This window comes from Zalophus californianus, chromosome 13 (genome assembly GCF_009762305.2).
Source record: "Zalophus californianus isolate mZalCal1 chromosome 13, mZalCal1.pri.v2, whole genome shotgun sequence".
Lineage (NCBI taxonomy): Eukaryota > Metazoa > Chordata > Mammalia > Carnivora > Otariidae > Zalophus > Zalophus californianus.
This window is the reverse complement of record NC_045607.1, coordinates 47,322,089-47,337,181: the sequence shown is the minus strand read 5'-3', so window position 1 is coordinate 47,337,181 and position 15,093 is coordinate 47,322,089. Positions and strand designations below refer to the sequence as shown.

General features: G+C 36.4%; 1 protein-coding gene across 1 annotated transcript; it reads right to left on the bottom strand.

Annotated features, from left to right (window-relative positions):
- Positions 1 to 13,159: 13,159 nt before the first annotated feature.
- Positions 13,160 to 14,818, bottom strand: LOC113934734 (septin-9-like). Its single transcript, XM_035723675.1, is given in 2 exon segments — positions 13,160 to 14,662; positions 14,665 to 14,818. Coding segments are annotated over 2 exon segments (999 nt in total). The 5' UTR covers positions 14,792 to 14,818; the 3' UTR covers positions 13,160 to 13,790.
- Between the last annotated feature and the right edge of the window lie 275 nt (positions 14,819 to 15,093).

The following is a 15,093-nucleotide window of genomic DNA, read 5'->3' as shown; positions in this document are numbered from 1 at the left end:
AGATTGGGACAGCTGCAAATGCAGGCAGATATGAATACTGGGTTCACCAAAATTACTAGTAGTGAGTGCTTTTTTGATGGAATCGAACTAGTTTTGATAGAGATCCTCCCCAACACCTTTTCTCCCAATCTTTTCTCAATTTACACAGTAGTGTTAATTCTGGAAAATTCAATGGATAAACCATGCAAAAAAGTATTTTTGTGTTTCTGTATAAAACAGAGTTGAACTTAAGTTTGGAGGATTGTATATTGGGTTCTGTCTATAAGAATGTCCAAACATTAAAGAACTGTGTGAGGGGCGCCTGTCTGGCTCAGTCAGAAGAGCATGCGACTCTTCATCTCAGGGTCATGAGTTCGAGCCCCATGCTGGGTGTAGAGATTACTAAAACTAAAATGAAATGAAATAAAGTAAAATAAAACTTAACAAAAACTGTGTGAATTACAGAATGCTTCTTCTTTGTGTAGAAATCTCCTCCCCCAGCAGGACGTTTTACATCCCTGGCCCTTGTCCACCAAACGTATGTAGGACTGTATTCAAACTTTGTGAAAACTCAAAACCTCACACCTATCCCAGTCTCCTCAAGCAGAATGACATTGGCTGAGTTGAAAGCTCTGTTCCAGACAGTACTACACATTTTCCCAAGTGATACCTCTTCTGCTAAACCTTCTTTAACTTTTTCCAGGCCCATCAACATGTCCTTCTGTCCTCCTAGATTTCCAAGGATATTTCTACCTTAGAAATTATTTTTTTTATATTTTTACTTTTGGTAATTGCTAGTATACTGAACTATGTCTCTCCTGAAATTATAAAGTCCTTAATGTTGGAAATGTTTTTATCTCCAGCACGGAGCACAGTTCAGGCGCTCAGTAGATGTTCAGTGAAAGCATGAATGACTGGATTAATGAAATAACAAAGGCAAACATCAAATCTCCTGAGCCCATATGACCCAAGCAATGAACTCAATTTATTTTTCTTTTTATTTATTTATCACACACATACTATTATATTGTACAGCTGGGATTTACTAGGATTAGGAAAACTTAGATTGAGAAACAAATAATTCTTTCAATAAGATCTTTTTTTAAAAAAAATGCTACTAAATCAAAAAGTAAATAAATAGGTGTATTTTACATAAAGACCTCCTTCTTCTCATTTCCTTTTACTGAAATTAAGACGTGATAAGTGCTGTATTCATTTTTAATCCCAAACTATCTCACTCTTATGTAACAAACAAACAAAGAAAAGGGGCAAATTACATAAGGACATCTACATGTATTTTAGAAGACAAAATGTGATTCTTAAGATACTGCTCTTAACAATGGGAAAGAGTTCCCTGCAGCCCATTATACCCAGAAGGGCAGCTCTGTTACCTCTGCACCTGAAGTCTTATCTGGGTTCTTACCTGTTGTTATCTGCAAACAATCTCAACAGGGCCTGCATTCATAGCTGCTAGGGACATAGATATGGGACTTTAATAGTCGTGAAGTGGCCTCCAAAATTGTGATTAGATAGACTTGTCTGATTTCCAATCGCTCTCAGCTGTTAAGAACACTGGATGACTTTTCAGATCTCTCAGCTTGTGGGAAACAAAGAGGTACAGTGTAAGTATCCGCCAAATCTCAGCCTAAATACCGTGGCTTTGCTCTGCAAATATGAAGAGTTGGGCTCCTTGTATTTATTTTTCTCATAAACCAAAAAGGGCTAATAGAATTAAGATTTCCAAAAACACCCAAGCTTGGCGATCTCTTTTACTATAAATACAAATAAAAATAAAACACTAGAAGTCCCTTTTGAGTATTTTGTTTCTCTTATATATGAAAGCACAGAATTCAGAACTGGTTGGGGAACACCAAAAGCAAAGGCCAGATTTTTAAAATCTGTTATATCTTTTTTTTGGGTGGTAGGAAGAATTCTGATGAAGCCCTGCCTGGGGCATTTTGAGGAAAGTTTAGTGGACCCTTTAGGACTTCCTTGTATTTGGACTCCCAAAGGTAGGATAGTCTAGTTTTGTCATTGTATTGGGACATTTTACTAAGAAAGAACCTTCGGATGTTTTTTGGGAGAGTAGTTTTAAGGCCAACTGGGACTACTTCAATATATACTTCAACAGGTACTGAAAAATCTCTTCTTCTGAAGAGTTCAAGGTAGTCTTTGTTCAGGTGTTTTAATTCTCTGTGCAGTATTTCTTGACCCAGAAACATTTGTAAATATTTTTGGAAGACAAATTAAATACGGTCTGAAAAGTATATTATTATTGAATATATATATATGCATTCAGAAATATATATATGCTTTCTGAATATATATTCAGAGAGATGATCTCTATAGATAAATAAATAAGATATAGATAATAGATAAATAAATATAAAGAAACAGCATCTCTCAAAAAGGAGGAACTGACGACTCTTTTTAGAGGAAGCCTGATCTCGCGAGACGTCCCTAGGTCTAAAGGCAGCAGGGGAGTCCTGAGGTGAGAAACACCTGGGTGCTTCGGTGCGATAGAGCCCCGTCCCCCCAGACTTGATTATAAGGAGTCTGGCTTACGCCACCACCTAGCAAACCCGAATGCCAAGTGTGAAGAACCGGCTCTGGCCCATACGCTCTGCGGGACCGCTCTAGACTGGGGAAGTGAACTGCGCATGCTCCGGTCGCAGATTTCTGGCCTTACCCAGGACAAAAGAGCTGCGCGGAGGACTTCTGGTGAGTGAACCCCGGGGCCCAATCCCATGTCTGCCAAGGTCCAAGGCCGCAGCAACCCGAACCATTAGTTTTGGGACCAGTTGTATCTCCCGGCGGCTGTGAGGAGTCTAGAATTTGTCGCGGGAAACCACTGCTTCCTGTCTCTGGAGGCTTTACCCTGAAGAGCAGCCTCAGAGCCTTGCTCTCATTCAGGCCCAGCCCGATAGCCAGCACCCTGCGAAGTGGGGTGCTGGCTCCTTCACCCAGGCCCCTTCGTCAGCAAATGTTCTCTTTGGAACGCCAGGGGAGACGCCCGAGTGTCACGTAGGGCCCTGTGCCCTGAGTGCGGGGTTTCCCAGGAAGGCAGACAGGGCACAGTTGGAGCCTGCAGGGTGTGGGTGCTACGTGGCTTCGGTGGAATATCTTTGTCACCCACCTGGTCACTAGTAATAAACTGTGTAGGAGAAATAAGAATGAGGCTATAAAATTAGATAAGACCAAGAGTTTTAAACATACAATACAGGATGGAAACAAGAAAATAAGATATTAAAAAGTAAGATTATATAAAAGAGGTTCCAGGACACTTCCCGGTCACATGACACACTACGATACTACAGAGATAGTGCTCCCTTTACATTACACCACACACAGTCAATCTTAAAAGAAATAATGGGCAGTTCACAGGAGGCAGAAACAATAAACGCAAAGCCGGAGTTCCTAGTGTGCACGTGGTACTGTGACAGACCAAGATGGTGCCCGTGGTCTATGAAGGAGAAAGACCAGGGACTAGGGATTTAATGCCAAGGAATGTAGTTCTGGCCAGCAAGAGTTGAGGAGTTGAAACTAAAACCCTAGAATAAAGCTGGAACCGTAACGGGCTTTAAGATCTTAAAAAGATTCTTAAAAAAAAAAAAAGCTCCTCAAGTGGAGCGGAAAAGTAAGGGTTTGGAGTTGAGGATGAGGAGAAAATAATTCTGTAAGAAATTGAAATCCCAAGCATTATCCACAAATGAGGCCCATATTCACATGATTTGCACTGTACAACAGTTTCAAGCTGAGAAATTAGCATACTTTCCTGGACCGGTGAAAACTCCTGAGATGCATGGCAGGATTAAGTACAAAATGAGGATGTTTCTACAATTTATAGTCACAGAACTCATAAAAAAGGTACTCTGGACTGAAGAGTTCATAGCAACAACAAAAACAAAAATACAAGCCACATAAGAAAAGAATTTACTATAAAGGAGATTAACTGGAAACTTTAACAGGAAAATTACCACCTCAAAGAAATCAGGAAATGTAATAACTTGAAAAGATTTGAAAATAAAATTCAAGGGAGAAAGATGGGAATTATAATGAGGTAATAGGATATATATAAAAAAGAACTGGCAGATTTGAAAAAGAACCATAGAGAACTTCCAGAAATAGTTTTTGAATTTTAAGCTAAAAAATACCCTAAAAAATAATCACATAGCAGATTACACAAAAGTAGGACAAGAATTAAGAGAACTAAAAATAGGTTTGAGAAACTTACCAGATGCACAGAAAGATATAAAAGAATAGATCGAGATATAAAGGATACAAAGGATAGAGAAGATTTAATGGCAGAAATGACATTTTTGAAAAAAATCACTGAGAATTTTCCTGAATCAGAATTTTCCAAAAAAATCATCAGGCTGAAGACATACACTGAGTCGCAAACAATACAGAGTCCCAGTCTCATTCTCTCTCTCTCTCTATACATCACTGAGAATAATAAGAAAGTCTTAAATGGAACAGATTACCTACAAAACAACAATTACACTTAATAGGGACCACTCATAAGCAACAAGAGAAGCCAACAGAAAATGAAATAATATGTTAAAATGTTAAAAATTCTATGCACAGCAGAGCTTCTGTATAGAATAATGCAGAAATGAGAGACATTTTCAGACAAAGTCTGAGAGATTTCATCACTCACAGGCTGTCACTGAAAGAACTAATAGAAGATCTCATTCAGGAAAAATAGAATCCAGAAAAAGAAGCAAGGTATAAGAGACATGTGAGTAGATGTGAACATACATTGATAAAATTAATGACAGCGTTGGGTAATTTTGTGGTATTTAAAAAGACATTGAAACTATATACTAGAGAACAATGCAATAAGGCATTTCATTGTTAAAGTTCTATGGTTTTTTAATTGTTTAGGAGGAAGGCAGAAATAATTATTAAAATTAGATATTGTTAATCAAGTATGCAGATTAAAATTTAAGCCTAAACATTATGAAGAAAAGACTAAAAGAGTTTTTAAGTTGTAAAAAATAAATGAATACAGAAAACGTATTACAGCGACAGAAGGTAGAAAAGGAGATGAAAATCAGGGAAATAAAAGTTTGGCAAATTAAAAACAAAAGAAATGATGGTACAAATGTGCAAAATAATAGTAATACAATAAAAAGGAAGTAAATTGAACTCACTCATTATAAGACATTTTCACATAGAAATCCTTTTTGAAATTTCAGGGCAAAAATTCGTCATCCTTAGGCCAGCTCATGTTTGTAGGGTGAATTTACTCAATTTGAAGAACACTGTTTCCATCACTCTCAAGCCAGGACTTTTACCTTTTAAAAAGTCCAGTGAAAAGGGATTGGTAACTAATTTAAGTTGATAATTGCTTTTTGTAAACTATCTGTAGTGAGTTTGGGTTTTCTAAACCAAAATTTGTATCTTTTTTTATGGGATCACAAGTAATTGATCTCTTCATGTGTTGAGATGTTTGGAAGTAGTTAGACACAAAGATTTACAGCAAAGATTTTGGAGCACAGATGAGGTAAGTCGTGCCTGTTATTTATTATGGGGTTGAATTAAGGCCACTGTATGTGTGTGTTGAACTACCTCTAATGAAATCTTATCAGAATATTTGGTAGGGTGAATTTGCATGTTCTCTTCCCATTGTACGCATTTATTTTTTTTCTTTTCAATGATATTTGAATTTAAAACCTGAATTTAGAATTTCACAGTATCAGGACTATCTTGTATTTTTTTATTTGGGAAATTTCAAGTGGCTTGGTCTCATTTTCCTAGTAAATATTTTCTTTCCTCCATTGAATATCTAGCTCGGAGATTGTTCTCTTATTAACAAATTTTGTCATAAACTTCTTTTTTTAAATAGTGCAGCCTTAAAACAAGGTCAGATCACTCTAGATTATTTAAAATATTATGTAAATGGCTTCTTTTCCATTTGAAAACTTTTCTCCCTCTGGTAACTGATGTGACATCCTTAGATGTAGACCTTAAAAACCTCTGGAGAATTAGGGCTTATCCATAGTCCTTCTCAACTTTCCACTTCAATATTCTGTCTTACTCTGAACTGAGATTATATGGATTTCAAAGGGGATTATGCATGAAGTTTATTTTAACCTCCAGAAACACAGTCTTATTTAGAATATTGTGCATAATTTGTTCCTTTAATTCAAAGATTGCAGCTGGATTAGCAAAATATTATATTACACAATTTTCTCTTTAGCTACGACAAACATTTTCTCTGTGGACATGCAAATACGACTTTATGTTTTCTTAATGAGATGGAGGAAGGAACTAATGTTTACTGAACATTGGCTATTTTACCAGACTGTAGCAGACACATTACATTAACAATTTAATGTTAACAGTTTCAACTCCATGTGTTAATTTTAAATTTCTCCATATTCTAGAGGAGAAAAAAAAGGAGTATTTGCTGAAGTCAATACTTTTGTCTTCCACATCCTAGTCTAAAAGGTATATGATGTTGATTTCATTTATGGGGTGAATGAAATTGTTTTTTCTTTTGTTGTCATAATAGTCTTTTTATAGGTACTTGACTTTAAAAGCTGGAGAGTTTATTTTTATGAGGCGTTGGTGTTTAAGAATATTTTCTTATTTCTTTATCTTCTACTTTTTATAAATACACATAACATTTCTATTTTGGGATAGTTTGTCCTATAATGTATTATTATATGTTCTTAGATACAAGCATTTTAAGTAGTATTTTAAATAGTTATTATAATGAATTATTTTAGAGAACATGAATATAGAATCCATTTGTTGTATATATGTGTGTATGTGTATGTATATATATATTTGTATTTATGTATAATTATGTGTGTGTATGTATATATTTATATAAAATCCAGATAAAATTGTCATACAAAAGACTACAGATTTTAAACAGTACAGTTTGATGAGTTCGACATTTGAACATACCCATGAAACCATAGCCACAATTAAGATCGAGAACATTTACATCCCCTCCCTAAAATTTCCTCCTGCATCCTTGTAATCCCTTTCTTCATCCACCTCTTCTCGCCTCTCCAAAAAACCACTGATTGGCTGTCACTGTAGATTACTTTGCATTTTCTAGAGTTTTAATAAATGGATCAGACAGTGTGTACTTTGGTTGGGAGGTGGTGGATAGGTTGTAGTTCTTTCATACAAAATTATTTTGAGATTCATCCATATTGTAGTATGTATCAGTACATTTTTGTTACAGCTGAGTCATATTCTGTTATATAAAAGATACCACTGTTTATCTATTTACCTGTTCATTGGTATTTGGTTTGTGTTTAGTTTTGGACTATTACTAGTGAAATTTCTATAGTTGTTCATGTACCTGACTTTGTATGGACATACGCTTTCTTTTCTCTTGATCAAATATCTGGGAATGGAATGGGCTGGATCATATGGTGTGTGTATGTTTAACTTTTAAGAAATTGTCAGAGTGGTTTCCAGAGTGGTTGTACATTTTACACTCCCCGGAAGTTTACAGAAGTTCTAGTGTTGTCACAGCCTCACCAAAACTTGGTATGGTGAATCTTTTTCATTCTACCCATTCTGTTAGGTATGTAGTGGTATCTGTGGTTTTAATTGGCATTCCCCATGGCAAATCATGTTGAGCATGTTTTCATGGATTTATTACCATCTACACATCTTCTTTGATAAACCATCTGTTCAAATCTTTTTCCTGTTTTGATTTCTTGCTGATTTTTGATAGTTCTTTACCTATTCTGGATACAAAACTTTTATCAGGTACGTGCTTTGCAATTATTTTCTCCATGTCAGTGGCTGGGTTTTTTTATTCTTTGAACAGTCTTTTGAAGGGTAGGCCTTTTTAATTTTGATGAAGTGTAATTTATTTTGAAGAAACTAGTTAGTCTTACAATTTTGTTTTTCTTAATTATTTTGGTTCCTCTATTTCCTTTGTGTTTTTATATGAATTTTTTAGTCAATTTGGCAATTTTACAGGAAAGCATACTGGAATTGTACTGTCTATAAATCAGTTTGTGAAGAATTGACATTTTAACAGTAGTATTGAGTGTTCTGAGCCATGAACCTGACTCGTGAACCTTTATTTTTCAGGCCTCTTTAATTTCTTTCAACAAAGTTTTGGAGTTTACAAATCTTTCATATTTTTTTTGCGCCAGATTTTCCCCTAAGTATTTCCTATTTTTAATGCTTTTAAAATTGTATTGTTTTGCTAAATTTAAATTTCTGATTATTTGTTATAAGTTTATAGAAATACAATTGATTTTTGTATATTAATCCTGTACCCGCAACCTTGTTAAACTTGCTTGTTAATTCTAGGAAGTAGCCTTTTTGTAGATTCCATTGGCTTTTCTACCAAGATGATCTTGTCTGTGAATAAAGACAGTTTTTCTTCCTTTCAAATCTGGAGCCCCTTTCTTCTTCCTTTTTTTTTTTTTTTTGCTTGATTACACTGGCTGAAACCCCCAGAACAACACTGAATAGATGTGGTGGGAGCAGACATTCCTGTCTTCTTCCTGATATTAGGGAAAAAAAAGTTTTTTATAATTATGTAGTTACCTGTGGGGTTTTTTTTGTAGATATACTTTATCACTTTTAGGAAGTTCTTCTATTCCTAATTTCTTGAAGAGTTTTTATTAGGAATGGGTGTTGAATTTTGTCTAATGCTTTTTCTACTTCTGTTGAGAGAATCATTATGTTGGTTTTATTTTGTTTTTTAGTTTGTTAATATAATGCATTATTTTGATTGATTTTGCAATGTTTAACCACCACTGCAATCCTGAGATAAACCCCACTTGACATTATCCTTTTTATTTATTTTTGGATTTAATTTGTAAAACTTTTATTTAGAACTTTTGCATCTATATTCATGAGGTTTGCATTGATATTTATGTGATGTTTTTGTCTGTTTGGTCTCAGGACAGTGTTACTTCATAGAATGAGTAGAACAATATTCTCTCCTCTTCAGTTTTCTGGAAGTGTTTGTATAGAATTATCTTTGTCTTAAATGTTTGGTAGAGGGATGCCTGGGTGGCTCAGTTGGAAGAGCATGCAGCTCTTGATCTGGGGTTGTGAGTTCAAGCCCCATGTTGGGTATAGGGATTACTGAAATAAATAAAACTTAAAAAAATGTTTGATACAATTAACCAGTAATGCCATCTGGTCCTGGGGTTTCATTTAGTGATAATTTCTACAAAGTCAATTTCTTTAATTTATACAGGGCTATTTGGATTATTTATTTCTCCTTCAGTGAACTTGGCTAGTTGTGTCTTTCAAGTAATTTGTCTATTTTATCTAAGCAGTCAAATGTATAAGCGTAAGTTGTTCAAAATATTCCCTTATATTTTTATTATCTGTACAACCTTCAGTAATGTTACTTCTCTCCTTCCTGATATTGCTAACTTAAATCTTCTCTTTCTTTCTTTTTTTCTGTTCACTTTGTCTATGGGCTTTTTGATTTTCTAAAAAAGTCAGCTTTTGATTTCATTGATTTTTGTTTTTTTTCTTTTTTCTGTTTAATTCATTCCCTCTTTAATCTTTACTATTTCCTTTGTATTGCTTAATTTGATTTTAATCTTGTCTTCCTTTTCTAGATTTTTGAAAAAGAGTTATTTATTTTAGAGAGAAAGACAGCATGGGTGTTCGAGCGTGGGGAGGGGTAGAGGAAGAGGGAGAGAGAATCTTAAGCAGATTCCCTGCTGAGGGCGCAACCCAACTCTGGGCTCGATCCTGCGACCCTGATATCATTACCTGAGCCAAAATTGGACGCTCATCTGACTGAGCCACCCAGGCACCCCTCATTTTCTAGACTTTAAGGTATTATCTGAGGTTATTTATTTGAGACATTTCTTGTTTTCTAATTTTGGCATTGTAGTTCTACAAATTTATCCTGTAAGTATTGCTTTGGTGATGTCCTACAAATTCTGGTATATTATGATGTCATTTTGATTTGGTTTAAAAATACTTTCAGATTTCCTTGAAGTGTTCTTTGACCAATGAGTTATTTAGAAGCATATTATTTCCATTTCCACATATTTGGGGATTTTCCAGGTCGTTTTCTACTCATGATTGCTAATTTAATTCCATTGCAGGCAGAGATCATAGGTTGTATGATATAAATACTTTAAAATTTTGAGAGTTATCTTATGTCCCGGAATATGGTCTAATTGGTAAAATCCAAATGCACTTGCAAAGAATGTGAATTTTGATAATGAACCAGCCGTTCCTGATGATTAATAGGATCATTCAAATCTACTGTATTCTCACCAATTTTCTGTTTATTTCTTCGACATTAATTGAGAACTGGGCATAGACATCTCTGATTGTATTTGTGGACTTGTTTATTTTTCCAGGCAGTTCCACTAATTTTGATTCATGTATTTTGAAACTGTTTTTAGGTATATAAATATTTAGGATTATGTCTTCTCGATTAATTGACCTTTTTATTATTATAAAATGAAGTTCTTTATCCTTAATTATATGGTGATATTCTCTGTCCTGATACTTACTTTAGCTGATAATAATATACAGCCATTCTCACTTTGTTTTGAGCAATGTTTGCATGGTATCTTTTCCATCCTTTTAATTTTATCCTATTTGTGTCTTTTTATTTCAAATGGATTTCTTTTTTCCATTCATATTTTTTCCTATTCGTATTTATTAATGATTAATATGGCAACAAACTTGGTTTCTACTATTTAAAAATCTTTTATTGAGGTGTAATGCACATATAACATTGATTTCAGGTATACAGCATAATGATTCAATATTTGTATTATCATGAGTGATCACCATAGTAAATCTAGTTACCATTTGTCCTCATACAAAATTAACTTTTAGGATTTACTCTCTTGACAACTTTCATCAAGTGGATTTCTTTTAGGAAGCATATTGTTTTTATATCCAATCTGACAATATCTGCCTTTCAGTTGAGGTGTTCCAACCACTTACCTTTTATATGATTATTGAAAAGTTGGGGTTAAGTTTATCATCTTGCTATTTGTTTTCTTATTTGTGCATCTGTTCCTTGTTTTTTGATATTTTTCTCTGCTCTTAATTGAATATTTTTATAATTTGATCTCCTTTGTTGGTTAATTAAAACTATTTATTTTCTTATTTTAATCCTTGCTTTAGGTTCTCTAGTATACATCTTGTACCTGTCAGAGTCTGCTTTCAAGTAATATTATATCACTTTATCTATTGTTTAAGAAGCTTACAATAGTATACTTTGACTTTTTCCTCTCTGGCCTTGTTTTTATACGTTTTATTCATATATATCATAGAAAGCCCATGATGCTTTATTATTTTAATTTAAAGTAAATTGTCTTTAAGAGATTTTAAATAATAAGAAAACAAATCTTAATATTTACTCATGTAATGACAATTTCTGTACTCTTTATTTGTGTAAATCTGTATTTCTATCTGGTATCTTTTTTTTCTGCTTGAAGACTTCCTGTAGTATTTCTTATAGTATGGGTTTAGTGGTGATGAATTCTTTTGGCTTCTACAAGTCTGAAAATATATTTGCTTCATCTCTAAGTATGAGTTTTATTTTGAAAGTATTTTTCTTTTAGTATTTTAAAATTTTGTTTTACTTTTTTTCTGCTTGCATTGTTTCCAGTAAGTAATATGCAGTTACTTTATCTTTTTGTTCCCTTGTACATATTGTGTCTTTTTATTTTCTCTGGTTGCTTTTATAATTTTTGCATTATCACTGGTTTTGAGAATTTGGTATTATGTACGTTGGTGTGGTTTTCTTCATTTCTTATGTTTTTTTTTTTTTTTACAGATTTTATTTATTTATTTATTTATTTGAGAGAGAGAGAGAGAGAGAGAGAGAGAGAAACAGCATGAGATGGGAGAGGGCCAGAGGGAGAAGCAGGCTCCCCACTGAGCCGGGAACCCAATGTGGGACTTGATCCCAGGATTCCAGAATCATGACCTGAGCCAAAGGCAGTCACTTAACCAACTGGGCCACTCAGGCACCCTTCATTTCTTATGTTTAAGGTTGTTGAGCTTCTTGGACCTAAGAGTTTATAGTTTTCATTTAATTTGGAAATTTTTTAGCCATTATTTCTTTAAATATTTTTTCTTGTCCCTTTCTCTCCCTTGGGCACTCTAATTACACAAATACCCAGCTACTTAAAGTTGTTCTGCAGTTTACTGATGCTCTTTTCACTTTTTGGAGTTTGTTCTTTTCTGTGTTTCATTTTGGGTAGTTTTCATTACCATGTCATCAAGTTCACTAAAATTCTGCAAAGTCTAATCTACTGTTAATCTCATCTAGTGTATTTTTCATGTCAGACATTATATTATCAGCACTAGAAATTTTGTGTTCTTGTAATACCCTCCGATTCTCTAGCTAACTTTTTAAACATATAGAATGCAGTTATAATAATTTTCAGTATCTCAACCTGCTAATTTTAACATCTATTTTAATTCTGGGTTCGTTTCAGTGGATAGATTATTCTCTTCATTATGGGTCATGTTTTTCTGTTTCTTTGTATGCTTGGTATAATTTTGTTTAGATGTCAGCAATTTTGAATTTCACCTTGTTGTTGGATATTCTTTATTTCTCTAAACAGTCTTGAATTTTCTCTTGGGACACAATTTAGTGTCATGGAAATGGTTTTATTTCTTTAGTTCTTTTATGATTTGTTTGGGGGCCCAGAGCAGGCTCAGTGTGGGGTAATTATCTCCATCAACGAGTAAAGACGCTTCTGAGTATTTTACCCAATGACCCTTGAATTATAAGTTATTTCATTCTTTCTTATGGGAATAGGCACCCTTCCTTACGGTGTGTGAATGCCCAACACTGTTCCCTTCAATTCTGTTAGATGGTTTTTTTCCCCAACCTCAGGTAGTTTCCTTATATACATGCCCTGATCAGTAGACTCATTGTAGATCTCTGGGGTTCTTTCTGTGCAAAACTTTCTCCTCCCTGATATTCGGTCTTGTGAACAATAGCTCTACATTCTCCCCGGATTCTCAACTGGAGGAGTTTGCTTGCATTTTCCATTCTTGTTTCATGGCTTAGAAACTCCTATCATAGTAAACTGAGACAATCAAACATAGGGTTCATCTCATTTACTTTCCATCTCTCAGACATCATTATCTTTTGTTACTTAGTGTCCTGTGTATGGAAAACAGTCATTAAAAATTAATTAATATTTGGTTTTTTGCTTGTTTTAAGTGGGAGTATATTTGATTCCTGCTACTTTATCTTGGCCTTGGAAATGACATCCATTTGTGGTTTAGAAAAACATCTTAATTAAAACTTTGTGAATATTTAATGCATATATAGGATGCTATTACCTAGTAGGTCCTCAGTCCTTCTTTGTTGGGCATATTTGTTTTCTCTTGCCCCTATAACAAATTACTGCACATTTAGCAGCTTACCACAAATTTATTATCTTTCACTACTGTAGGTAAGAAATCCAGCAGGTTTCACTGGGCTGAAAATCAAGGTCTGAGCAAAGCTGCGTTCCTTTATGTTGCCAGAATTCAATTCCTGTGCTTGTAGGCTTGAGGTCTTTTTTGCTGGCTGTAAACTGAGGGCCATTCCCAGCTTCTTCACCACATTCTTTGTCTCTTGGTTTATTTCTTTTACTTTCAAAGCCAGCAATAGCAGGTTGAGGTCCTTCTCACATTGCAGTACTCTTTTTTTATTTTTTTCAGGAGGGCACAGGTGATCTTGTTACTTGGCGGCGTGTAAAGGGGCAGAGAACGATGACAAGTGGAGAAAATTATATAAAATAAAATGGGGCATGTGGGCGGGCCTGGGGGTGGTGCTGGAAAGGACTGGGGGTCTGGGTCCCCGGGGCAGGGTGGGTCTACATCTCCTGGGCTTCGAGCCCCTTCTCCTCGACGCCGTTGGACATGGCATGGCTGCCTTCGTGCAGACGCTTCACCCGGTACGCTTCGAAGTGGATGCTGCTGGTGATGTCCTTGATGTTCTGCATGTGCGTCCTGATAAGGAGGTCCCGAAGGTGGGCAAACTCACAGTGGGTGGTGTTCTCAACTTCGATGGTGCCCCATTTGGTTTTCCGTCTAAGGATCCTCTTCCCATTCACTTGGTACTCATGGTCACTGCCCACCACGGCAAATGGGATCATCTCTCGGAACTTCTCATTCACCAGCCGGTCCTCCGAGTCCTCGTCAAACTCCTTCTGGGGGGACACGTCGATGCCGTTGGACAGCAGGTCCGCGGTGATCCGCTGTTTGAAGTAGACCCTCTCCTCCAGGCTCAGCGTGTCGGCCTTGGCGATGACAGGAACAATGTTCGCTACTTTGCTGAGACGCTTCGTAAACTCGATGTCCAGGGGCCTGAGGGAGTGGCCGGTGGCGGGGATAAAGTACAGGCAGCAGTGGACGCATGTGTCCGGGATGAGCTTCTTCCGGTTGATGTTGACCTCCTCCTGCAGGTATTTCTCGTACCGGTCGTTGATGAACTTCATGATCGGCTGCCAGCAGTTCTCATTGTTGATGTGGTCCCCGAACCCTGGTGTGTCAATGACCGTCAGCTTCATGCGGACGCCCTTCTCTTCAATATCAGGCGTGATGGACTTGATCTCAGTGATCTTGGGGATGCGTTCCTCCGAGGTGGGCTGCACCGACTTCCGGCTAATTTTGTACTTGAAGAGGGTGTTGATCAAGGTGGACCTCCCCAAGCCGCTCTGCCCGACCACCATGATGTTGAACCGTGCTTCATGGCCTTCCTGCGCATCTGCTCCAGAATGGAGTCAATCCCCACATAGCCGAAGTCCGCGGGCGCCTTCTCGTTCTGGGGTGCGGGCGCCTGCTTCAGCCCAGCGTCTCTGGGGGTGTCGGCCATGTCGCCAATGCAGCCAAGAGCTGCCCCAGGGGCCCAGCAGCTGAGTCGGGCTGCGCCGGCCGCCGGCAGAGAGCGCGGCCCCTCTTTTTTTTTTTTTAAAGTTTTTATTTCAATTCCAGTTAGTTAACATACAGTGCCATATTAGTTTCAGGTGTACAATGCAGTGATTCAGTACTTCCATACAACACCCAGTGCTCCTCGAAACAAGTGCATTCCTTAATATCCATCCCCTATTTGACCCATTCCCCCCACTCACCTCCCTTCTGGTAACCATCAGTTTGTTCTCTATAGTTAAGAGTCTG